This window comes from Elaeis guineensis, chromosome 15 (genome assembly GCF_000442705.2).
Source record: "Elaeis guineensis isolate ETL-2024a chromosome 15, EG11, whole genome shotgun sequence".
In the NCBI taxonomy this organism is placed as follows: domain Eukaryota; kingdom Viridiplantae; phylum Streptophyta; class Magnoliopsida; order Arecales; family Arecaceae; genus Elaeis; species Elaeis guineensis.
In genome coordinates this window covers 65,603,995-65,630,322 of record NC_026007.2, presented here as the reverse complement: position 1 = coordinate 65,630,322, position 26,328 = coordinate 65,603,995, and the positions used below count along the sequence as shown (strand labels likewise).

General features: G+C 37.2%; 1 protein-coding gene across 1 annotated transcript; it reads left to right on the top strand.

Annotated features, from left to right (window-relative positions):
- Positions 1–7,422: 7,422 nt before the first annotated feature.
- On the top strand, positions 7,423–26,013 carry LOC105058490 (uncharacterized). The gene is made up of 23 exons (XM_029268484.2): positions 7,423–7,648; positions 7,920–8,005; positions 8,109–8,894; positions 11,756–11,961; positions 12,048–12,122; positions 12,287–12,421; positions 13,058–13,176; positions 14,235–14,537; positions 14,627–14,714; positions 14,889–14,994; positions 15,077–15,190; positions 17,424–17,587; positions 18,087–18,207; positions 18,831–19,055; positions 19,142–19,332; positions 22,289–22,456; positions 22,540–22,645; positions 23,699–23,836; positions 23,961–24,125; positions 24,213–24,413; positions 24,934–25,128; positions 25,209–25,280; positions 25,409–26,013. The coding sequence occupies exons 2-23, from the start codon at positions 7,958–7,960 to the stop codon at positions 25,562–25,564; spliced, it is 3,882 nt and encodes a 1,293-aa protein (XP_029124317.1). The 5' UTR covers positions 7,423–7,648; positions 7,920–7,957; the 3' UTR covers positions 25,565–26,013.
- Positions 26,014–26,328: the final 315 nt, after the last annotated feature.

The following is a 26,328-nucleotide window of genomic DNA, read 5'->3' as shown; positions in this document are numbered from 1 at the left end:
GAGGGAGGGAGGGTACGTTTTGTGGCTTTCTTCCTGCATTAAACGCTAGATAGGCTACCTTGGTCGTTCGGGCCTCAATTGACTCAAGAAAGTGGTTAGAAGCAGGCTTGTATGTGTTGGATGAAACACGCCTATCGCCCGCATGCAGGGAATCTTTACTGGTTTAAGCATCATGTAGACAGCTCTTGCCTGCCAAAAATATGTACGTATAACGTATCTCCCGCCACCTACATGGTTTTCCATGCAATCCCTCTTATTATCTGAAGGAGACGAGCTCGGTGCACTTGCACAACATTGGCATTTCTTGGGTTGGTTGCACTAGTTCCGCGGTGCAGTTGGATTGCCTTCAAAAAACTGCTTGAGATTTGAAAGCTTGAAAACTCCGAAGGTCTGAATCATTTTGTTTAGTATGATGGAGTTGTGGTGATGATTTAGCAATTTGTCTTAGGTTGCTGGATTGATGTATTTAGCTGCCAGAGAATGTGAAATTCCTCAACGAAGGTCGTTAAGCGGGATTCAAATCAATGAGAATGCCAAGGTCCAAACTGGAATGATGTTTGTCATCCTACAATGCAACTACTGCTCATATTTTGAAAAGCTTTTAGAAATGTTCCATGAGGAAGCAATGCTTCCAATATTTTGAAAGCCTTTTATAAATGTTCCTTAAGAAAATAAGGCTTGAAATGGGGGAATTCCTGATGGCTGATATTCGGAGAACACCCAAATTTCATCTCTCTCTCTCTCTCTATATATATGTATATATATGTACACACACACACACACATATATATAAAAGAAAAACTGAAAAACGCATGAATGTAACCACTGCACGTAGGATGACTAGAAATAAACTATGAGGCAGGATAAATGCCTGTGAACTAAAGTTGATGGGTAGCATAGTTTGCAGGTTCCGTACTGGTCTTCCTAACCCTTGCTTGTTATAAATGGAGGCCTGGTCGCTTCGTGCAGCCTTAGCACTTGCTGAGACCAGATCATGGAGCCATACAATTATTGAAAGTGGTTGCCAAGCGGTGGTGTCAATTCAGAGATCTATGAGACGGTGGAACATATCGACCATACTAGCAAATTGCTATTGGTTGATCAACGAATTTTCAGTAGATCAAGATACTACATGTATTGTGCGAGGGGAGCTAGATAAACATGATCCTCCGCGGTGCTCGTGTTGCACTATAGAGTACCATGTAGTCTCGGATAGCCATACATTGTCCATCTCAGAGATTGATGGCTATTGTTCACGTCATGAAGTACTATATTTGCTTTTGAATGAGTGTTGTGTTTTAAACATTTTATTTTCTAATTCTCGTAGATGTATCTATTTATGTTTAATTTAATATAAAGCATCCATTTTATCAAAGAAAAACAAAAATGAGCATTTTGTCTGATCCTGAAGATGAATAACAACCGTCTGTCTCTAAGATAGATGATGTGGCAGTTATCCAAAACTATATAGTATTTTGCAGTGCAGCAGGTATACTATAGAAAATTTGAATACAAAGTCAAATGGTTGATCAAGTGGCTTTCATGGGACAGATTGGAGGGACTATGACAAAATGGGATTTGAGCCTTTGGACGCAATTAGGATAGATCTTTGTTGATCATGGATATTATTGGTGTCGATCAAGAGTGCCGTAGGTAAGTAGGATATACTTTTTTGGCATGTTATATCCCACAAAAAAGGAAAAACAAAAAACCTTTTTTAACTTACACCATGTTGATAAAAAGCATTTGCATCTTTTTAGTGCTTTCCCTTTATTCTCTGAAAAGAAAAAGATCTGAACCAAAATAAATGCGTTCAATAAACAAAAATGTTATTAATTGCCATAATGCTAAGTAAAAGCTTGGGCTCCGGTTAGATGCCTCCCTCCGAGAGTTTACCTTGGAAGGCTGCATACGGCCAAAGAATTACAATCCCAGTATCAAGCTCCCTCGAGTTTGGTTCAAGCAAAAAATGAGCCAAGCTTGAATATGTTTCAAAGCTCGCTAAACAAGCCAAGCTTGAATACTTCAGATTTGCAAGAGTAAAAAACTAAGAGCTTCTTCAAGCTCCATTTAAATAAAATACAAGTTAAGCTTGAACAGACTCTATCATGCTTGGCTTGAGCTTGATTACTACCTTCATATACTGAGCCAAGACTAGGCAGCCTAATTTCTGGCTTGGTTCACTCGTTTGCACACTTTGTGCATTTATAATATAATAATGAAGATATGTTGGTAAACTACAATGTCTTAATACGGTCACAAAGGCTATCAAGTCATGATAACCTTTTAATCATTGCTTATATATCTAATTTATTCATTATGAATAGCAACAAACCTTTTTTTATCGAATAATCACTGCAAACTTTCATTGTTGCGGAGGCATGTATAAATGTTTGCAGTTGGGAAAATTAAGTGCAGAAACAAGCTTTTTTTTCTCCCACTATATATATTTAAGTGCAGAAACAACCCAAAAAAAAAAAAAAAAACAGTGCAGAAACAAGCTAAAGATATGTCGGTATAATTAGTTATTATAGCCCAATAAGCAACATGTACATTGCCACCTATACAGGCAACATTTTCACTAAATTCTCATGGACACCAACTTGTCTTTTTTTGGAAAAAAAATTGAAAATTGCAAATAGACAAAGTTGGTTATGTTTGCTTCTTTGCTATACATGCAAGCCTACACCTCATGTGAGAATTATAGGTTGACAAACATGGTTCAGTCTGGACTGTCTCGGTCTTGGATTTGCTCCGTACGTGACAGAATCCATGAACAGCTTTAGATGAAAGCTTGTGCTCTAATGGCTTCCATCGGCTGTAGGTGCTCACGAGGAGCTTGGCCAGAAAGATGGAAATCTCAGGAAATCTTACAGCACCTCATGTTAGAACCATAACTTGACAAACACGGTTCAGTCTGGATTGTCTCGGGATCTGTTGAAAAATCTTGGATTTGCTCCGTCCATGACAGAGTCCATGAGCAGCTTTAGATGAAAGCTTGTGCTCTAATGGCTTCCATGTGCTGTAGGGGTGTGACATGGAGCTTAGTCAGAAAGAAGGAAATCTAAGGGTACCAACTTTTTGTTGCAGCATTAAAGTTAGCAGTGGGGTGATAGGGGGTGGCAGTTCATTTTATCAGACCAAATCACGAGAAATTCCGAGGAAAAGTCCGAACTCCCACGTCAAGGCATGTGGGGTTGTACGCCACCCCCTGCATGCAACTCCATCACTTTTTATTCACGTAACCCTTGATTCACAGGGCTTTCATCTCTTGCATTTAAAAACCACAAGTTAGTCGGCAGGTGCATGAATAATAATATCTATTTATTGAAACATATAATAAATTTAAATTTAATAATAAAAATTATAACAAACTATTTGACCATCTTGTAATTGTTGGAAAACTTATCAAGAGATATATATTAAAATATAATTATTTACTTGAAAGAGTCATATATGATAGAAAAGCATAAACTATGAATAACAATTATTTTTTCTACTATGGTCGAAATTAATAACAATTGTGTCGTTATTATCATTTTATTATATCATGATGCTTTTAATTTTGACATGATTAAATAATTTTTTTAAATTAAAATCTCAATGCTAACCAAACAATGTAATATTTATTTATTAAATACATATAGACTCGAGCAATTGTTGTATAATAGGAACAATTGTTATGAATCATTTTTCATTGTTCTTACGGATCAATATCTTTTTTTACATTCAAAACTTAATGTTTATTTGAACTATTAATTTTTGAGCAAATAACATTATTAATTTTAATAAATATACAATATTTCCCAATATAATGGCTAATAATATTTATTATAGAAGCCATTTTTCAAAGAAATTCAATTTGTTTGTTTTTCTAAGAAACTACTTGCCTTGGTTGACTGGTCTAAATCGAAAGTTCATAATGTTAACAGTTTCATAGGGTTCTCTTGTACAATAGGGTAGATAGAAAACAGGGAATCAAGAAGCCTTGTGACCAAGGCAGCTATAAGCCTATAACAACTATTATTTTATTCCTTGAACCGGTAAATTCAGTAAATAATAGCTATGATTTCCGTAGTCCCAGATCAAAATAGGATATTATGATCAAAATGCTAATCATGTAGCGGAGTTCAGCTGGACCTTCAATATCATCATACCTCATAACACTTCTCAAACAACATTGAATTCCGTAGTCCCAGATCATGGCATTACAAGACATCATATTTCCATCTCTGTGGCAGTATCCAAGCATTCCCATTTCTCATGACATGACAGTATCCAAGTATCCCACTTTCACATTCTGAGATAGCAATATAGTCAAGCAAAGATAACATCAATCAACCAAATCCCCAATTTGAACTGCAGTGTACATCATATATCGATCGATTAACCACTCATGGCGACTTAGTTTAATTACCATGCCATGATTCAACTTTAAAAAATCAAAAAAAAAAAAAATCAGATATGAGTTAACCGCAAATGATTCAACTTATTCGACATGTAGACCTAAGAACAAAATTATCCAGAAACTTTTGAATATATATCATTTTCTAAAAACAATTCATTCAATCTTTGCTCACAAAATGGATAATTAAATAAATTCTCATGCAGAGTTAATTCTCTTTAAATAAAACGACTTGGTCTATTTCTGTTGGTCTCAACTTGCATTATTTTGTGACATTTGTTGATCACATGAGGTGGGCCATGCAGCATCAGCTTTTGTTTGCACGCTCACATGCTAACACCTATGGACACCCATTAAGGCAACCAATCCCTGTTACATCATGATATAAAGTTATAACCTATTAGAAGAAAATAGCTAGGCCAATCCGGTCCTAACCATCTTGCATGGTTTGATGGACCCCACTTCACGTACCCATCATATCTTTATGTGTCAAAATAAACCCCATCAAAATAGTAGCAAAATGATGATGTCGTGCAAGCTAGAAGCAGCTTAGCTTTGGGTCAAGTCCAACTACTTTGGATACTCGGTGCTCCTTCCTTTAAACCAATTAGCAAATGGACAAAATTTGAAAAGAAGATTTGAATGGAAGCGAGAGGTTGGGACAACGTTATAACTTGTGGCTGCCAAAAGGTAGAGTAATGGCGTGTGTTTGTCTACGTCCAAGTCCAATGTAGGGTCACCAACCAGTCCTTGGTTCAAATTATAGTTGGATACATGACAAAGTCCGGGCGTACGTCCACTAGCTATTAAAATATTGTGTTAGAGAGTCCATTGATGGGGATAAAAGAAGAGTTTATTATAGAGGGAGAACATGTGGTCTTCTGCTTTCAAATATGCTAGTGACGTATCCATGTCGCTTTAGATGCCTTTAGGCACGCAAATGCCGAGAATTATTCATGCAGTACTACTGGGAGACCATTAGAAAAGGACTACGACTCCACCTTACGTGGGCTGGAATCCCGTTGGAGAGGCTTGGGATTCTTTTTGGAAATAAACGTTGGCATAAAGGACCGTTAAAAGGTGCTTGTGATATGGGTTTCTAGTTAGGTGGGGATGGTCTCCATTTTGACGTTTTATATATGTATGGGTGGGTGCAAGTCCTTGGCAATTCGAACTATTAATTGTCAAACTTATACCTGCATCTAGTTCATTAGATGGTGATTTTAAGTAGACTATTCAAAAAAAAAAAAAAAAAAAAAATTTCATGGACCTTTGTTTAGAATGGATTGGGGCTTTTAATATCTAACTAGTTTTTCTGGCACCTGTAATGCAGGTGCATATTGCACTGATATATTATAATAAAAAATACCACTATATTTTTTCCATATCTCGTACACATCTTTTGCATTTATTAATCGGTAAAAGAGATTTTTATAATAACATCATTAATGCATAATGGTTGTTGCCTCAAACCATTGCAATGCAAAGCCACTGTAAACTACCAACTAGCCAGAATTATTATAATATTACATAACCATCATATATTTATATTTAAAATATCAATTCATTATCAATATCGATACAATTTTTAGAATTGTTCGTATTTAATAAAGTTTGGTATCATGTATACAATCTCCATAATTATCTATTTTTTATTGCTATGTGACATGTTGTTCCTATCATAATAACAAAAACATTGAACAATCATCTATTTTTTTCTTAATTATTTCTGCCAACTTCTATTTCTCATTTAATTGAATCCATAAAATAAGTGGTTGACAGCCACTTTGAAAATCTATAAAGATTCTATAAATTTTATGAGTAATAGATAAAAGAAAGGTATTAAAATGAGATTACTGTGATATAATGTTCATTATTTTTATCAATATTTTAAGACATGGACAAGCCAACCAAGTTGACTCTATTAATGCTTAAAATTTCTCTAAGAAGACAAATTTCATAATTTTAAATGGATTTAAGTTTGGTATAAAAAAATTCCGATTAGCAAACAAGTTACTTGACTTTATCAATTTATTAAAAAAATAGAGTTCAGATTTATCATCCTAATTAGTTTAATCTATTTGATCTATTTAATAATCATATTGGATCATCACCTGATTCATTTAATACTTATTTAATATGATTAAAATCTGTTTAATATATTTAAAATTTTTTTAATCTATTTAACTTGATATCACCCGTTTATTAGACCAATCTTAGGAATTAGGTCTTCACCCATGTCACACGCTGCCCCCCGCCGCCGCAATTTCTACAAGAATACTGGGACATTTTGGTCATTCCACTACACCAAAAACCCAAAGCTCGGCTCAGACAGTGTGGGCGAGTGGGGGCCGGGCCCACCACCACCTCCTCATGCGGACCACGTCGCCCCCTTTCCAACTCCCCTCCAATCTCCCTTGCAATATATAATGTTCAAATACCTAGATGTTTCAGAAGCGCTACACTTCACGAGACTTTCAATGACCTACATGGCACGGTGTATGTATCTCATTTTTGTAATAACCGTTGGATGGAATACGTGTCTAGCATCGGGATCAATTGGACCTTGAAACGTGCAACTACTAGAGGAGGACTGGATTGGAGAAACACAGCAAGCGGGGCGTGGAACGTTGAGCGTCCCCACCTCCTCCATCTGGATTTCGGCTCCTGTGGTCGGGTTGCTAACAAAGAAAATTTGAAGGTTTAATCTCATCCGTCCACGTGTCCCATGGTTTGATTCGAACCGGCACAGCCGGTAACCATCCATCCCGATCTCCTCGTCTTCAAATCAAATTTAAGTTTGTTTAGTGCACTCAACACTGGAGCCAAACTCCTCCATAACGTTCGACCGTTACTTAAAAAACGGCACTGCCCACCACGTCATCTTCCCGTCGCTCCCCGTCAACGCCGTCCCCTGTTTTCCTTTCCCGTAGGAGAAAAATTTAAAAAAGTAAAGAAACGGCAATCGCGTTTCGATATCCTTCTCTTTAACTGCGAATATATACACATTTACAAACCCTTATCTTGTCTATCCCCCCTCTCTCTCTACTCGTCGCTCTTGCTTCCGGCTCTGTTTCTTCTCCTAATTCTCTTCTGGACGTTCTGGTTCTTGGAACTATAAATAGAGGGAGAAAGGAGGAGCGAATCGAGTGTGAGCTTTCAGAGAAGAAGAGGGGAATTTATTCAATTTTTAGATATTTTAACACTAGAAGAGATCTTTCGACTTCCCTCGCTTCTCTGCCGGTAAACAGACTCAGTTTTCCTTTTTTTTTTTTTTTTTTCTTTTTTCCACATTCGCTGGTGTTCTTTAGAAGCTTTTCGTGCTGGTGGAGAATGAGAGTTACTTCCTTGTTTTTCTTTTATTTTTTTGGATTTTTTTTTTTGAAATTTGTGTTGCGATGTAAATGGAGCATCGTCTCGGAGATCTCTTAGTTCGGAGTAAAAAATTCATCTGCTTCGTAGATTTTATTTTTTTTGAAACAAAATAAGATTTTTCTGTTGGAAACCGTTGCAGGTAGAGGTTTATGGTCGAAAGCCACGCCAAAGGTCGGGATGTTCAGTGAAGGACTCGATGCGCATTCCCTTCGATGGGTTCGGGAGGTCAGCATTGCCAATTTGCTCTCTTTTCTGTGTTTTGTTGCTCGACTTTGGCAGTTTTTATTCTTGTCGGGTGTTCTTGCACTAATTTGGAGGTATTAAATAGGGCCATGCATCTTTCTCAAACCCTCAGCGCGGGATGGATCCTCTTTACGGTCTCCGGAATGGCGGTCGTGGGCTTGGAATCCCGCCGCCGGAGAAATTTCGGAGTGGGCACCTGCCGAGAGGAGCGATCCCCATGTCCCACACCATCCCTACAGAAGATGAAAGTGATTCTGGCTCAGACATGGATGAGTCCTCCGATAATGAGGCGGAGATCTATGGAGGAAGGTACTCTGTTGATTCTTCGCCTCGGGATGATGTCTCGGGGCGCAGGGCACCTAATGGAGCCTCCACTGCAGCTGACAGTGGTAATCGGTACACGGTTCCGGTTTCAGGGCAACATTACTACTCAAGTGATGGTTACTCGGGCTTCAGTTCGTCGATGGATACCACTCGGCAGCAGCCGCAGCAGCTGAGGAAGCAAGTGCATGTGAATGGGTACATGGAAGAAGAGGAAGAAGATGGGTTGTCGGATTCTGGCTGGAGCTCTGCTAGTCAGGTGGGAAGGAATAATGGTGGTGTTGGTATGGCTTCAAGAGGGAGCTACCACACAGAAAGTTACTCTCGTAACGTTCCCTTCAGAGGAGATGTGAAGGCTAATGTGCAGAGGGTTGGTGTGACTTCCCAAGGAAGTTATACTGCAGAGAGCTACTCCCATAAAGTTCCCATAAGAGAGGATGCGAATCCAAGTGCGGTTAAAGTCAGCATGAATTCACGAGGGGAATACCATTCAGAGAGCTACTCTCGCCATGTTCCTTTCCGAGAAGAGGTGGAAGCTACTGCTGAAATGGTCAGTCCTTTATTCTGGTTTTTGTTCTAGTTACTGGTTCCAGTTTGAGAAATAAGTTGTGAATGTTGAATCTGTTTTCAAAATTATTTTATTTAATATAACATATGTGGTGAGTGCATGCATGGATTGAATTTGACAAGTTTGCTCAAGATGTGATATAACTTGTTGGAGACATGGCTAGGTACTAGAAATCATCTCTTGAAGTTAACTTAAAGAACTCATTTTTGATAACTTGCTGGTTCATTTCCTCACATTTAAATTTTTTGGCTTGTTTGGTGATTCTTCTCTTTTTGCTTCTAGATCTATTAACTCTATAGTTGTATTCCATGATTGATAAATAACCAGAGCTTCCTGCTTGCAAGTTTGTAACTGCATCTGCACAACTGAAGTAAATTGCACTTTAATTAGGGTTTCTTACATATTGCATCTAGCAATGCTTGTCATTCTCGTCTAACTTGTTTTTCTTGCTGAATAATGAATCTATTATTCTGTTTGATTCTTGTAGATTTGTAGTTAGTATGTAGCATGATAGACTCTCCCTTCTTTCTTTGGGTTGTAACTATGATTAAGTTGCTGCTTGCTCCTGTCTCTCCTTTCCTCTATGTGCTCTCTATAACTTATGTTATCATTTGCTTAAGGTTTTGTTTAACTGAAATGTAAATTATGAACCAACAGTACTTCATGCTCCACCGAAGATATGTTATTCACCCGTTTAAGAAATTTAGACAAAATACTGCATCTAAAGCCTTAAAATATAAGAAAGCATTTCCCATACCTTTCAAATGACCAAACTTTTTATATTTCTTGCATGGAATGTCGCTCCTTGCCATTGAAATTCTACGTATTATTTTTCCTGGAATGCCCCCATTTTTTTTTAATGATCCATCCTGGGTCTGTTCAAGAGGATGCAATACATGGTAAAAAGGCTCATGCTAGTCTGCTTCCTATATTATCTCAAGCAACGGTGTGTATGTTTTCTTCCTTCCTGCCCAAGATGTATAGCAGCATTGACAGTCCTCGTAATTGAAATAATACATATTGTCTCTCGTGGAATGTCTTTATATTTTGTTATCTATGGTCAGCTAAAGTGGATGTTATATGCTCTCATTAGTGAAAAATGAAAAGGACTACACACTTGTTTGCTCCCTATATATCTGAAACAACAATTAGGATTTTTTTTCTTCCTTCCCTCCCAAAATATATAGCATCTGTTCTCTATGTTGGTTTTTCTTAAGGCTCATTTTCCTGACAAAAACACTAGAGAAAATTTTTGTTTTTGATTAATAGTCAGGGATTGTGGTGTATTTAACTGAAACATAATTATCTATCATGGAAATTTTGCTTATGGTCTGCACCTGTAGTTTGTTAGTTTGAGGACAAGTGGTTCACCTTCTATACCTTTATCCACATTGGTGTATAACCATTTGCTGTTTCCTATTGCTGTCCTGTCCTTCCATATGACCTGCACATATAGCTTTTAGACTTTTAGTGCAACTGGTTTATTACTAGCTAGGTGCCTTACTTTGCTAGTAGGCTGGCACCTTTTCACACTTAAAACACCCACTCTCATGTACAAATACGAACTTCTCGTGTCATCAGTAGAAAATTTCATCACTCGATGTAAGTAATGAATCTTAAAAAGAAAGACTAATTACAAAATATAGAATGGAATTTCCTTTAATAAGTCATTTCATCTCATACAGTGGAAGAACTTCCTGTTCATGATCTTATTTCTTTTATTTCTGCAAAGTGGTGTTTGTGCTCCCCCTTAAGTTTTGCTCTGGCAAGTTGTGCTGTCCTTGGACAACCACTGCCATGTGCTGCTGGACATCATCTGATCAAGGAAAACCTCACTCATCTTAAGAGTCTTCCTCAGACTTGACCCTCTCTTCAAATGCAAAACTTTGGTTATTACATGTTCCAGGGTATGTGGAGAACCATTTAAAGGTACTTTGAATTTTGGGGATCATCTACATAGCAGGAATCCTGAATTACAGCTTAATTTTTTATGATTTCTGAATTATATATATCGTGATGCCAGCTCCCTTTGTATTCATGTACTGCTGGCTGCAAATACCCGGATGTTCTCCGGCTATTGCAAACTCTTGATGTTATTTCCACAGATTGGAAAAGGAGGATATTGCTTGTGATGGTTCAGGAAATCAGCGAGTTGAATTCCTAACTTTAGATAGACTAATTATGATGAAGGTTTGACCTTTTAGGTGACCTAGATGTTTGGTTTGGTTCTAAATTTATTGAACCAGGGGATTGGGGGTTGGGGGGGGGGAGGGGAACTTTTGTGGAAGATCGTTCACTTTCCTTTGTCCTTTTCCCTTCCCTCATGCATCCATCTTTGTTAAATTTGGTTATGGGCTTCTTATTAATGTGGCTGGGCACTTGTTCTCTCGTGATGGTCTCTACAACCTAAATTATGATCCATAAAATTTGGTCTGATTTTTAAGATATGGAGTCATAAGCTACTAAGCTAATTTTATTTCTTCACTACATTAAAGGAACTTCCGAGTTTGAAGTACCAGTTTGAAGAGTTCAAGACCATGTTTCACTTCCTTGCCATATCTTCATGTCCTCATATTTTTGCCTTCCACAAATTGTTGCCCCTTACCGCATCACTTCTTCTTGACAATGCAATCATAGTCCTATTAACTTATGGATTTACCATTGCTTTTTACCTTAGAAAGTCTAGTATTATATGTCTGAATCCAATTTTCCCTTACATTCAAAATTATAATTACACATATGGGAGATTCTTAAGCTCAAATATAATGCGATATTCATGACTTCTTATGCATCTTGTATGTGTATTTAATTATTTTAAGTCATGTTTATAATTATGCACACAGGATGACATTTCTGATGTCCCAAGTGCGCCGCCAATTCATGGCTGTGATCAGAAAATCAGCCAAGCTTCTGAACCAATACCATCAATGAGATCGTATGATGCTCATGCAGCATGTTCAAAGGGCCCAGCTATTAAACAGGAGGCACATTCACATGTCAATGATAAAAGCAATATACCAGACAAGAATGCCAGGTCTTTAAAATGCTCGTAAGTGTCCAACTCTGTTTGAATGAAAGCAAATAATTTGGTGTGATGCTATATGCATTGCAAGTTTGATGAATTGTTCTTCTTAGGAACAAGTCAAGTGGTGCTGAAGTTGCCCCATGTTCCAGTTCATTTCCAGCTCGAGTTCCCACTTTTCATGCAAGGTATACTGATGGAACATGCAATTGGAATTACTCCAGCTAATAGTTTATCAATATGATAAAAAAAATGCAGATCAAATTAAATGAGTGTAGTAGTGATGATTGATTATCTTTTCCCCTCCACATGTTTGTTAATGAGATATCTGTTGGCTTGGAATTGATTTTAGTGCACAAGGGCCCTGGCATTCTGTGATTGCATATGATGCATGTGTTCGGCTATGCCTTCACGCATGGGCTAGAGGTTGCATGGAAGCTCCCATTTTCTTGGAAAATGAATGCGCACTATTGCGAAGCACTTTTGGGTGAGTTTGATCTATTTAGTTTTTTGTTGGACATATAGCTGTAGAAACTACTAAGCATGCTGGAGGAGTTACAAGTAGAGTGTGATGTAAATTGTTCTGCGACTTGAAAATGCTGTGGTTCTTTTTGTCTAGTACCTCTGATATGTGGTTGTTTTAAATGACTAAATTTGAGTTCCAATCAATAGTTATGGGAATATGATGCTCAAATATTTATGGGAATATGATGCTCAAATATTTATTAGGTTTGTGCCTATTCCTTTCAATTACCATTTTGCCCTTATCACTCGATAAACTCTCAAAAAAATTAGAGGATAATTTGCTGTTTGCGATGAAATTCAAACTTTGATGAAACTCAATGCCCATTAATGCAGCTTGTTCCCTCCATCTATTCCATGCACTTATTCCTCAACCAAACATCAAAATGCCTATCTCACTGAGATAGGCTTATCCCTTCAGCAGTCCGAAGGATACCCTCCCCCCAACCAAAGATCTGCATAAAGAACAGAGAATATATAATTTGAATGAACAAAGATAAAATAGCTTTATTAATAATAGTTTTCTTGCAAGGCCACAAAAATAAGATAAAATTTCCAACATAGTGAAGCAATCAATCTCCTTTCCTATGTCCTGTCGCAGTCTGCAGCAGATCTTGTTACAGTCAGAGGAGGAATTGCTGGCAAAACGATCTTCAGAGCTTGCGAATGAAGGAGCTGCACCGAAGCCCAGAAAAACAATAGGCAAGATGAAGGTTCAAGGTATGCCCTTTTTTCTCCTTTTTTCCTCTTTTTCCATTGGTAATTTTTGCTGCTTTCTGAAGCATTAGTTACTTGTCATATCTAGTGTTTGCTGAACCATTTTGAACCGGCCAGTTCAGAGCATGCCGAACTATACTGATGATTGACTGGCATGATTCTGGCGTATAAAACAGTACATTGGTGAGGAGGGAAAAAAAAAGAGGAAAAGAGAGAAGAAGAGGGGAGGAGAGATAGAGGAAAGTCCAGAGAGTTGCTGCAGGCCCATCGAGGCCATTGGAGGGCTGATGAGGTCTTTCGAGCTCCACCCTCCTCTATCGAGAGGAAAATAGAGAGAGATTGAGAGAGACAAAGAGAGAGGGAGGGAGAGAGAGGAACAGGAGGGGGAGTGGGTGGGGAGGTCGGCGGTGGTCCCCAGAGGCCGGTGGTGGCCCTCGAAGGATGGGATCTTCCTTCGTGTCCTTTGTCGGGTAGAAATAGGGGTGACCACCCCTGTTTCGATCATGTTTTAATTTTTTTTGGGATCCACAGTGAAGTTGGCCAAATTATTTAATATTCTTTTTTGGGTTGCCTATTTTACTGTAGATCTCAAAAAAAAAAAAAAAAGGAATGCGATCAGAATGGGGGTGACCCCTCTGTTTCAACCCGACGAAGGGCAGGGAGGAAGTTCCCGACCTTCGGGGGCCTCCCCGACCCCCGACGGCCTCCCCGCCCACTCTTTCTCCTTCAGTTCCTCTCTCTCCCTCCCTCCCTCTCTCTCTCTAGTTCTCCCTCCCTCCGCTTGCTTTGCCATGTCGGTTGGGCTCGGTGTGGAACGGTATAGGGGCATACTGAACCATACCACCAGCGAACCGGCATTGGATCCGGTTCCGGCACAGCGAACCTTGGTCATATCATTCTTTTCAAAAAAAGCTGTCAAAATTTACTTTTGGAATTTTTCATGTTTTCTGCTCACTTTTCTCCCATCAACTGGACATTGGCAATACACCTCTTTACATTAGATTTATCAGATTTGTATGGTTATATCTATGTTCTCATTCAATTTTTTGTTTGCTTTTCAGTCCGTAAGGTCAGAATGTCTCCGGATATGCCTTCTGGCTGCAGTTTTTCATCCTTGAAGGCACCCATGGTAAAGCTTGAATCACTTCGATATCGCATGTCCAATGTCCAATCAACTCTTTCATCAGGATGGGAATCGCTTAGGAAAGTTCGTGTTTTACCCCATCTACCTGCAAATAGTTCATTTTCGAGGCACAGCTTAGCATATATGCATACTAGTGCTCAGTATATTAAACAAGTCTCTGGCCTTCTAAAAATTGGGGTTACTACTCTTCGTAGCAGTTCAACATATGAAATTGTCCAAGGTAACTAGAATGAACTCTGTATTAGAAGGTAAAGTTTTATGAGGTAAAAGATTTAATGATCTGTTCTGATGAAATTTTGGTTATCACAGAAACATATTCTTGTCAGTTGAGACTGAAAAGTTCAACCGAAGAGGATTGGGTTCGAATGCAACCTGGATCTGGCGAAACACATGTGTTGTATGTATCGATCTTTCATGAAACTGCAAATTACTTTCCATCCAAGTAAATGTATGAATATTTTAATTCGCATTCTTTGCTCAAGTAGATAATTATTTTCTCTTGAACCAAAAATTTGGACTAATTTGCCCTACTGTTGGTATGCATGTTAACATATTTGCTTGGTAATTACAGCTTCCCTGATAGCTTAGGAGATGATTTAATTGTTGATGTCCATGATTCCAAAGGAAAGTTATGTGGCCGAGTCGTAGCTCAAGTGGCCAACATTGCGGAGGATCCTGTAAGCATCCCTAAACTGATGATACTGACATTAATTCAAATCTATATTATTCTGGTTGGCCTTAAAATGTTTCTTCATGCAGAGTGACAAACTTCGCTGGTGGTCTATTTATCATGAACCGGAGCACGAACTTGTTGGACGAATACAACTTTGTGTAAATTACACAACCAGTGTAGACGAGAATAGTGCTTTGAAGGTATGAAAATGGCAATGTTCTTTCTTTTTCTCTATGAAATCTGCATGGTCACTGACCAATTCATTGGCTTGTGGGTGGGGAGCGTGCGCATATGTACATACATTAAGGAGAAGAGCCTTCTGCCCATTGTACTATCAAAAAGTGCACCATAGTTATTTCAATTTTTAGATACACTCTCGCTTTTTGGAGCAACAGAAAGACAACTGGATTATCTTTTCTACTCTGTTCTTGGAGGAGATTTGTTCTCAGTGTTTCTACTTTCTTCACCTCTTCTTTTGAACAGTCTAGAGTCATATAGTTTCTGTTGTGAATTTAGTTAACATCTTTTGATTTGAGTGAATGTGTTAGGTCTTCTACTTCAAAGATGCTGTATTAAAATAGTATCGCAATTGAGGAATGCTAGGTGCTTTTTATTACATAATTCTTTGATGACTGGTCAGAGATCTTGGTTGGCAAAGGTGCTTGCTTTTATGTTAAAGGGTCTACAAAGAAGAAGGGCATGCCAAGGAATTTCCAAATGAATGTCAAATCTCATCCTTTCTGTGGACCTAGCATCCTTCCCTCATTGTGTATATTCATCTAGCTCCTCTACTATTTATTAGATGGTGTTTCTAGATCTTAAACATATTGGGAATGAGTTAAGCCTTCAAATGCTGATGAATTGCTGACTGCTTCAAGTTAGTTTCCTATAAAAGCAAATTGGAGTTGTAAATTGTATCCTTACAATAATTTCTTTTAATGGTTATAATTAATCTGCAAATATATGTTCTATATGATACTAAATGTGGAAATTGAAAGTTACATTATTGGAGCAATTCCAACTTACTAGTTTTTATTGGGATTTTCAATTCAATAGCATTTCATCTTGTTACACTGTCAGGCATTTCCTTTTCCGTCCAGAGAAGTGCACAACAAAAGGGGAAGTGTCTTAAATTGTCTTATAAGATTTGATATTGTACGGTCTGATCAGCCACATAGAGTATAAGTTGAGCAGCTGTTTGGATGCCTCAAGGATCTTGCTTTAAAGCTCCCTATGAGGACATATTAGGGAAACCTTAGATGATAGTCTAACTCTTGCAATTTTTGGACTGATGTCACTGATCAGATGCTCTTCTTTAAATAATTGTCAAACAATGGGAATGCATGGGCAAGAAACTTTGGAAGACATTGGTGGACTGTGATCACTATATGATATTATAATGATAAGAAGAGGGATTGAAATTGAAATTTGTTTATATAACAAGGTTCCATAATGCATCCGGACCATTTTTGTATAGAAGTTGTAGGAACTGAGATATAGTTTCCATGTAATAACATCCTTAAGAGTTAAGATATTACTAGTAAATGTTAAGCTTTTATAGAATATTGGAGCTTCCAATACAAATATTACAACACACTTAACTATCAGGAAAGTTCATAGGAGTTTTTTGATTTTCTCTTTCATTTTCTGTTTTTGGATATGATTTGCTTTTTTTTGCAACAGATGCTGACTCCTAGCTAAGTTTGAGTTGGGAATGGAATACTTGATGGATGGCTTTGATCCCATCACATGATGAAATATTTATAACATCACATACTGCTATTACATGTTAAATGTTTTCCAAATATAGTGCATATACTGGTTCCTGTGGAAGGAATGTTTGTTGGAAGGCTCTATCTGTTACATGTCATACATTGAAATGGTATTAATAGATGACTGCGATCCCATTAACTAATTAAGTATTTGTGTTTCATCTTATATTACTGTTATAGAATTATTCATTAAATGGAATGCCCATGGCAGTTTCAATATAGAGTGGTGATAGTTGTGATTCTAAAAACTAATATACTTTTTTGATATCTTTTAGTCAGTGTCTTTTCCCCAAAAGTTTGTTATACTCTGATTTTTGTCATCACTTTGCAAAATATTATCTCAAGATGTAGAATCTGGAGGGGCTTGTTTATTGAAGAAGGCGGTACTTTTTGGCTTGAATATTAGGGGGGGAAGGCAGCTTCAGATGAGTCTTTTGCTTAGATGTAATAGAAATGTTGAACTCCTAATCGCTGGGATTTAAGGATATCCCTTTCCGTATATTAGGATTTATTGCAGATGTTTCTCATCAGCTTACTTTTCGTTTTGATGCTATTAAGTCTTGGCTGTGAATCATCATGGCTATAATGAACTTTCTCTTTCTCTCTCTTTTTATTGCGTAGCTAGGAATCCTAACATAGCGGTTTTCATGCTGTGTTGCAGTATGGTTCCGTTGCAGAAACTGTGGCTTATGATATAGTCTTGGAAGTTGCAATGAAAGCTCAACGTTTTCAACAGAGGAATCTGTTGCTGCATGGACAATGGAAATGGTTACTGACAGAATTTGCCTCCTATTATGGGGTTTCAGATGCATATACCAAACTAAGGTATTGTTCAGATAATACTCTCTTTTTCCTATGAAATAAAATTATGATGGAGTTGTACCTCCCCACTTCCAAAACGGGAAAAAAAGGGAAGAAAAAGAAAACAAACACAAATTCCTACCCCCAAAATTGTCTTTACCTTAACCAGCAAGGCTTGTTTGCTTTATAGATTAGGTATGACTTTTATTGTTTGAGACATGTCTCTCAACTTTAAATTGACTCTTTACAACATGGTGGTCTACTCTTGAACTGAGCATGTTTAGGCTAGAGAGGGAGTTGGCATGAACCTTAGAAAGCCAGTTGGCAGTAGCATGAGCCTACTAGACATGTTTTGTAATCATACATATGAGAGCAACAGCTTAAGGTTATCTTAGTTCTGGAAGAAGCCTGGAAGTGTTCATCAAACGTGCTTTATTGTTAAGAAATCAATCACAATTTTGTACAGATTCATGGGTTTATGTTTTCATACAATCTATGCTAATAAGGTTATTATGATTGCCAGATACCTTTCTTATGTTATGGATGTCGCAACCCCTACAGCAGACTGTCTTATTGTGGTTCATGATCTGCTGTTGCCTGTGATGTTGAAGAGCCATAGTAAGAATACATTGAGTCATCAAGAGGTACTTATTTTCTTTGTTGGCAAATATGGATTTTTTTGTATAAATTTTCCCCCACAAAATATTATGTCCAGAATCAAATGTGAGATTCTAGTGGCCTTCTGTAAATTCTGGAGATGAGTATGGGTTACCTTTGCATCAATGTTGTTGACTGCATGTTCACAATTTTGGTTCCATTTTTGTGCTTAACTCGCAGTATGTGACAAATGTAAATGATAGAACCTTGTTTTAAATCCTTAAATATGATTGCAATCTAGTTTGCACCTGTGGAGACCTATTGGTATGTTTCCGTTATATATAAAATTCTAAATATGAGTCATATACTCTAACACTCTAATCTGGAAAAATCTTTATTTGTTATTTAGTATTTTCCAGGTCCTTTTGTGAATTTCTTCAATGAATGTGAACTGCTCTACTAACATATATCTTTGTCCATTCTTGTGAAAAAATCTTAAAGTATCATCCAGCATATTAAATATAGAAATTACATCATTTCTGCTTCCTGATGTCTTGATTCTACTTTGACATGAGTAGACCTTTTTACTAGTTTTAGCTATCTCTAAATAATGTCAGTCAATAACAATTTGATTATGGATTAACATGAACTATTGTTGATACTTCATTAGAACCGCATTCTAGGAGAAATCGAGGAGCAGATTGAGCAAATTCTAGCTATGGTTTTTGAGAATTACAAGTCCCTCGATGAGTCTTTACCGTCAGGGATGGTGGAAGTTTTTTGTCCTGCTACCGGGGCTCCAGCTCCAGCATTGGTACCTGCTGTCAAGCTGTACACTCTTCTGCATGATATACTATCCCCAGAGGCTCAACTAAAACTATGCCGTTATTTCCAGGTAATGGAATCCAACAATATTGTTATGAAGCTTCCTATTCTTGAATTTGATATACATGTTTTACTAAGATTCCACTATGTGTTCAGGCTGCTGTAAAGAAGAGGATGAGGCGGCACTTGGTTGAAACTGATGAGTTTGTTGCAGGGAAATGTGAAGGCAACTTGATGGATGTTGTGACCATTTCTACTGCTTACCAGAAAATGAGATCACTCTGCTTCAATATCCGAAATGAAATTTTCATGGACATCGAAATCCATAATCAGCATGTACTCCCCAGGTAGATCTTTTTCTCCTTTTCTTAGTTACCAATCAGGCTCCAGTACTGTAAAGTGGATTAGGCATGTTGAAAAGTAAACCCCTTCAATATCCTTTCTTTGACTAATGTAGTCATGAACCTGTAAAGAACATGTTTGTCATATGCTTCCTTGCATTGGGTCTTCTCTTACCGACCTTGTTTGTTATTGCTGTAGCAGTGCCTTGCAAAATAATTTGTTGTTTCATATATATGTACCACATACTCATTTTTACTATTTATCTCATGGAATGTTGTTTGGTTTTGTGTTCTCTAGCTACTGTATAAATCTGAATGAGTTTAATTTGTTCTTTTTTTTTTTTTTAAATGTGTTATCATAACATTTTTAAAGCTGTAAGGTTCATGCCACACACACAAGGCAGATATTTAATACCACAAAAGGGCAAATTGGAAGGGGTATTAGAGTTGCCTCAAGTCTTTTTCCCCCATGCTTTACCATTTATCTTTCTCTCTTCAAGGCTTTAGATACAATCTGCAAGTAATAGCAACAGGATGATAACTCCCAGCCCTTGGCAAGCGAAGATAAGGGGGTATTTTGAACAATGGCTGTTGAATACCATATAAAAACATATTAGATTATGTATTACAAGTTTCTGAAATGGTTTCACATACGCATCCTTTTAACCAGTATTCTGTCGTTCAAAAACTAGATCATAACGTACAAAAATTTTCCTGGTTGGAATCTTAATGGACAATGAATTTTGTTGTATTTGATGCAAAAATCTGGAATCTAATTACATGTTTCCTTCAGTTCATATACATAGATACAAACTTACTTTCTTTCCTTCTTTCTTTGTTACGTACCCTGGAACCTGGCTTAATGAAATTCTTCACCTGGGACCTGTGTAAACAAGTCAGTCAGTGCATCTTTGCCTACTTGTTTTAACTTTTTAGAACCAGATGCACGTTAGCTAAACCAGATGCATGTTAGTCTTGATATTTTCCCTTTGATGTATAATTTTTTTTTTTTTGCAATTGCCACAATATCAAGGCATGAAAGTATCATGAATCATATCCAATTTTATATAAATTTTATGGCCAAATCAAATTTTATTTTAACTTTGTCACATCAAGATGCAATTCTGCTGAAAAATGAAAAATCTAGATGCAAATAATGAAAATTATTCACCAAAGCAAAATCGCTAAAATATGTAAAGTTACCTAACTATTCTCTTAATAGTTGCTTTTGCGGTGTCATTGTATAATCTAACAGTAACCAAATTACCAAAATATGCTACTTTTTTTTTGTTCATTCCTGTGGAAATATTGTTAATTTAGTAGCAAAATATGAGCAGAGTATATTGGCCTGCAGAAACTGAATATCTTCATGCCTAAAAATCAGCATGAGACAGAAGCCAAATTTAAATGATTTTGACATATGTATGGGAAAAAATATGGCCTGCTGTAGTCAAATGTCAGGCTCGTCACTGCAGTGTTAGGGTATTTCCTTTCTTTACGATTCTGTTTACTCAGTGCGGACAACAAGATTATTTGCAAATTCTTTTACGGGAATCAATTCTTTATATCTTTAGTATATACTCAATAAACTGCAAGACAATGTCACTGTGTCATATATTTTTTGGGAGACAAATGCTTAACACCCATATCATGTTTCTAATAAACATCTAATTAACATTGGATTGTGTTATTTTTGCCAGAATTTTGATGGACTTCTGTGAAAAAGGCCTTGTGACACATAGTGAATTGCACCTTAAGCTTTTATATCCATAGTTCTCATACTTCTAAAAATATTTTTATTCTTTATTATTCTTAAGAGTATAACTCAATATCCATATATAAATCGAAATGATTAATATCTAAGGGAGACATATGCTTATCAGCTTATCCAAAAAAAAAAAAAAATGAAAAGAAAAGAAGAAGAAAATTTTGCCTTGGAATCTTATAGTATGAGCCAATGCCTTGTTTGTCAAATTAACTACTGGTTCGATGTAATATCTGAAATAAGCTCTTCTATTTAATACTGGTTCTATGTAATATTAATTATAGTCAATTTAAGTTAAACTTGGAAAAGTAAATCTTTTTAGGCAATGCCTTGCTTAACTTATTAACTACTGGTTCTGTGATATTAGTTATAGTCAATTTAATTTAAACTTGGAAAGGTAAAACTTCATTTCTTACTTATTCCCCTCAGTGACACAAATAATCTTTGCGAAGTAACTCTATATTGCTTTGACACATCATTTGGAAGTTAAGATAGCATGATGGGAATGATTTGTTGCATCACTTGCAATAAATATAAATTGCTCTCTCCATAACTCCCATTGAATTTGACTGCTGTATGTGAAGATTTGGGATTATTTGATCATGTTGAGTTAGCAAGTTTTAATATGGATTTGTTTTGATACATGTGTGGATATGAAGTTGTGCTGCTTGTGCATCAATCTGTTACTTGTTGCCTGTGCAGAATCTGTGGATGGAGAAGGTTATTATGTTGATTTTTTGCCGCATAAGACCAAACTTCCTATGAAACCCCCAGGCCACTCATAGTATTTTACACATGCACTATCAGCTTATGAAAAGACAGACCGAAGGATTTTTTTGGGTTGATATATAATACATAACTGCTTCATAATCTTGCATTTGAAAGTAATCTTTGAGAATGGCTTGCAGTTTAATCAGGCCTTGGTTGCATGCTCGCACAATTGAAGTCCTTTACGTTTTCATGATTGTATGCATGCGTCCTTGACATCTTAGAAGATAATAATTAGATTGATCAACATGTTCATTGGTAGCTTGGCATCATTTTCCATGATTGTGAATAGAAGAACTACATTAGCTTTACTCATTCTTTCGGCACAGGTGTTCTTGTCTATATTAACTTTCCTCATTCTTTCAGCAAAGGTGTTTGTATCCTATTCAACATTACTATTAATACATCTGTGTTTATTTCTTGTTGCAGCTTCATAGACCTTCCGAATCTATCTGCATCCATTTACACTGTGGAACTTTGTAGTAGATTGCGTGCATTCCTAGTTGCATGCCCTCCTACTGGCCCTTCACCCACTGTTGCTGATCTTGTTATTGCAACTGCTGATTTCCAGAAGGATCTTGCTAGTTGGAACATTAGGTAAATATTGTACTTATATTATTATGCTGCTTATTTGGCTTTCTCAAAAAACTTTCAGTAAATATTTTTTATTATCTTCACAGTCCTATTAAAGGAGGTGTTGATGCTAAGGAGTTATTCCACTTGTATATTATATTATGGATCCAAGATAAGCGCCTTGCATTGCTCGAGTCTTGCAAATTAGATAAGGTGAGTTATTTACATTTTAAGTCATTTTCAAGTTCGCATATGCATGTATATATGTCCGTGTGTATTGTTTTTTTCAGATCTCTATTGAAAGTTGTGTTGTCTCAGTAACATTTGGCAAAGATAGGAAACACGAGTTGCTTCAATTTTAAAATGATCAGGAATTGTTAGATCGCCAGTCAAATTAGTACCTGGGATCTGTGGGCTTGCACTTGTTGAATTGGCCTTTGTCAAGTTAAAGAAAATCTAGGCCGAGGTCTGAAATCTTGATGTCGGGAATTGTACCCCTGTGCTACCGATTTGGTATGCTATGGTACACACTCCATGTCGAGACAGCTTCGGACTCCTTTTTCTCACTTTCTATCACAGTACCGCCTGAAATTGGGTGGTAGGGTTGGTACAATATAGTATGCACTCTGGTTTTGAATGGTACTGGGAAGTATGATATGGCTCAGCTTGGTTCGATCAGTGCGGGTCGGGCAGGCTGGTTTGGGTCCTCTACCAACCCAAATAGTGTTTTCATTCTGGTTCTGACCTGGTGCAGTTTGGTACACCCAGAAGCGGGCTGTTCTGGATGATACAGCAAACATTGGTCCAAACAATGGCAAATTATGGTGCAACATCGGGGTTCAACACTTGCTTAGTGTGTTAAGGTTTAACATGGGGAATCAGGACTTGCTAGTGGTGTCATTATCACTTTGCCTGATATAACTTCCTCGCACAAGTACATGCTTAGTAAAAGGAATTTGCATGAACCATTATGGCTTTTGGCAGCATTATTCTCGTTTCTTCTTGCTCTCTTTTTCTTCTTTGATCACCTGATGCCACTTTTCTTCTTTTTCCTTCTTCTCTTTGAATTTTGTGTTATTATTTCATTGCATGTTTATTGAGCTTTCCACAATTAACATTTTTCATTTTTGCCCTGTGGAGATCTTTCATCCTTTACTAGATGTTTCTGTAAATGTTATTGAACTCTTCTTTTTAAGACTGCTTCAAAACATTGGTCATTCATATTGCATTCATGGTTCTTTAATTTGGCTGATATCTGAGTGGCAGGTGAAATGGTCAGGAGTTCGAACACAACATATGACAACTCCATTTGTTGATGACATGTATGACCTACTGAAAGATACCTTGAATGAATATGAGGTCATTGTATGCCGCTGGCCAGAATACACCTTTGTCCTGGAGAATGTATGTTTGGGCATATTTTCTTAGGCCCTCTGAGTGTTTATTTTTTTGCTTCTCCATGCCCTATCAAATTTGAAAAATCACCCATTTTAGTTCAATTTGTTTTTGTTGCCTTTATAATTTAAAGGCCATTGCAGATATTGAGAAGGCAGTGGTTGAGGCTTTGGAGAAGCAATATGCAGATGTGTTGGCTCCATTGAAGGATAGCATGGCACCTAAGAAATTTGGCCTCAAATATGTTCAGAAACTCACAAAGCGCAATTCGATATGCCCTTATACTGTGCCTGATGAAGTGAGCTGTCTGCTTGTGCATTTTTTTAATGCACCTTAAACATTTTGACTTAACTACGGTCTAAGAATTTGCATATTTTGCTTTCAGCTGGGGATTCTTTTGAACACTATGAAAAGAGTGCTTGATGTTCTGCGACCCAAAATAGAGATGCAGTTAAAATCTTGGCGTTCTTGTATACCAGATGGTGGGAATGTAGCTGCCGAAGATCGCCTTGGTGAAGTAAATGTAACGTTGAGAGCGAAGTTCAGGAATTACCTGCAGGCAGTTGTAGAGAAACTCGCAGAGAATGTAAGTATGCATTTACTAACTCATCCTTGTGACATTATTTCTTATTTTTAGTTTGCTTGAAAGAAAAATTTTGAAAATGTAAAGAATTTAATCACTCTAGGACCAGATTTCATTCAGTTGCATGGATGCTAGACAACCAAATGACAGCAATCCTGTAGTATATAATGCACAATGTATGAGATGTTCAAGAAAATTTGTGTCGCCCTAAATGACATGCATGCTTGTTGTTTTTCTTGATGGACTATATGTTTTCCTCTAATGTCAATTGCGAAGTTACTGCAAACATGAACCAGTTCAATAATTGCTTGCATGCTCAAGAAGAGAAAAGTTATCAAGTAACTTTTTCTAGCAAAACGGGAACATGCCACTACAAGTATTTTCATGCAAGAAATCATGTGCCAACACCAATCTTGATTCTAGGCTAACCAGATACTTCGTTTCAGCTTGAGGAAGACAATATATTGGTTTAGAAATATGTTACAATTTCTAATGCATTTATCATACTCACTTTTATGTTCAGACTCGTGCACAGAGCACCACAAAACTCAAGAGGATCATCCAAGACTCGAAGGATGTTATAGTGGAATCTGATATTAGAAGCAGAATGCAGGCCTTGAAAGATCTGCTTTTTCAGACAATCAATCACCTCCATACAGTCTTTGAGGTTCAGGTGTTCGTAGCAGTATGTCGAGGCTTTTGGCACCGAATGGGACAGGTATACTATGTAACAACTTTGCAATGCATCCTTGCTTGTTGGTTATAGCAATGCATATAATTAATTACCTCTGGCTACAGGATGTCCTTAGTTTCTTGGAGAATCGAAAAGAGAACAGAGCGTGGTATAAATGTGCACGAGTCACAGTGGCTGTAAGTGCCCTAATTTTAGTATAGTTTTTCTACATAAACTAGCTTTTTCTTGGATGTATATAACTTGTATCTTGGATTACTTCATGTTCTTGAATCTTCTGAGCTGAATAAAGATATGAATGATGCAGGTTTTGGATGATACATTTGCATCACAGATGCAGCAGCTGCTTGGTAGTAATGCACTGCAGGAGAAAGACCTGGAACCACCCAGATCAATCATGGAAGTGCGATCAGTGCTCTGCAAGGATGCACCTGTTCACAAGGACTCAAATTTCTACTATTAGGTTGTGTAAATATGCATGTTTCGTATGCATCCATTTTCTACGCTATAGTCCTGAAAGAGTTGACAGCAGGGCATCAATATATGGTTTAAATAGTTTACTGGTGATCTAAAACATGCTGCCTTGCACAAGTACACGCCAATTTGTATAGTTCCACGCATATGAGGAAGCTAAATGAAGGCCAAGTCTGTTCTCCATGAACTTCTCGCCGGTAGTGTAGATAGTAAAAGGAATTCAACTTATCTTAGGCTTTATATATCAGTGTGCCCTCATTCAGCGGAATGGGCTTTTTTTACTTTTTCCTTTGTTTGTATGATATAAGCAGAGATAATTAAGCGGTGTCCTGCAGATTGTCTGGGTTATTGGTGCTCTGACTCAGTTTTAGGGCTGAGATGTGTGATGGTACTAATCCAAAGAACATAATGCAATAATTATGAAACTATTCTTTCTTATTCTCATTCAGTTGTCCTCGAAGGATTGCACCCCTGCCTCTAACTAAAATGATGCTTCTAAGCTATGTTAAGCTTTTTATTTCTGGGGCTTGCCTTGAATTATGGCGTGTTTGTTGGTTTTCCGGCACTGCAGGTAATCTTCAGAAATCAACATCGACAGGTTTGAAGCTTATTTGACTGAATCGAAAAGGTGGGGGAAAAATTTAAGGACATTATCTATGTCTGAACTGTTATTTTCTCTGCCCAAGAGTAGGATTGGATTCTGAAAGGTTTTCTGATATCTTCTCGGCCAGGGTGGATCACTTTTTTACAGAC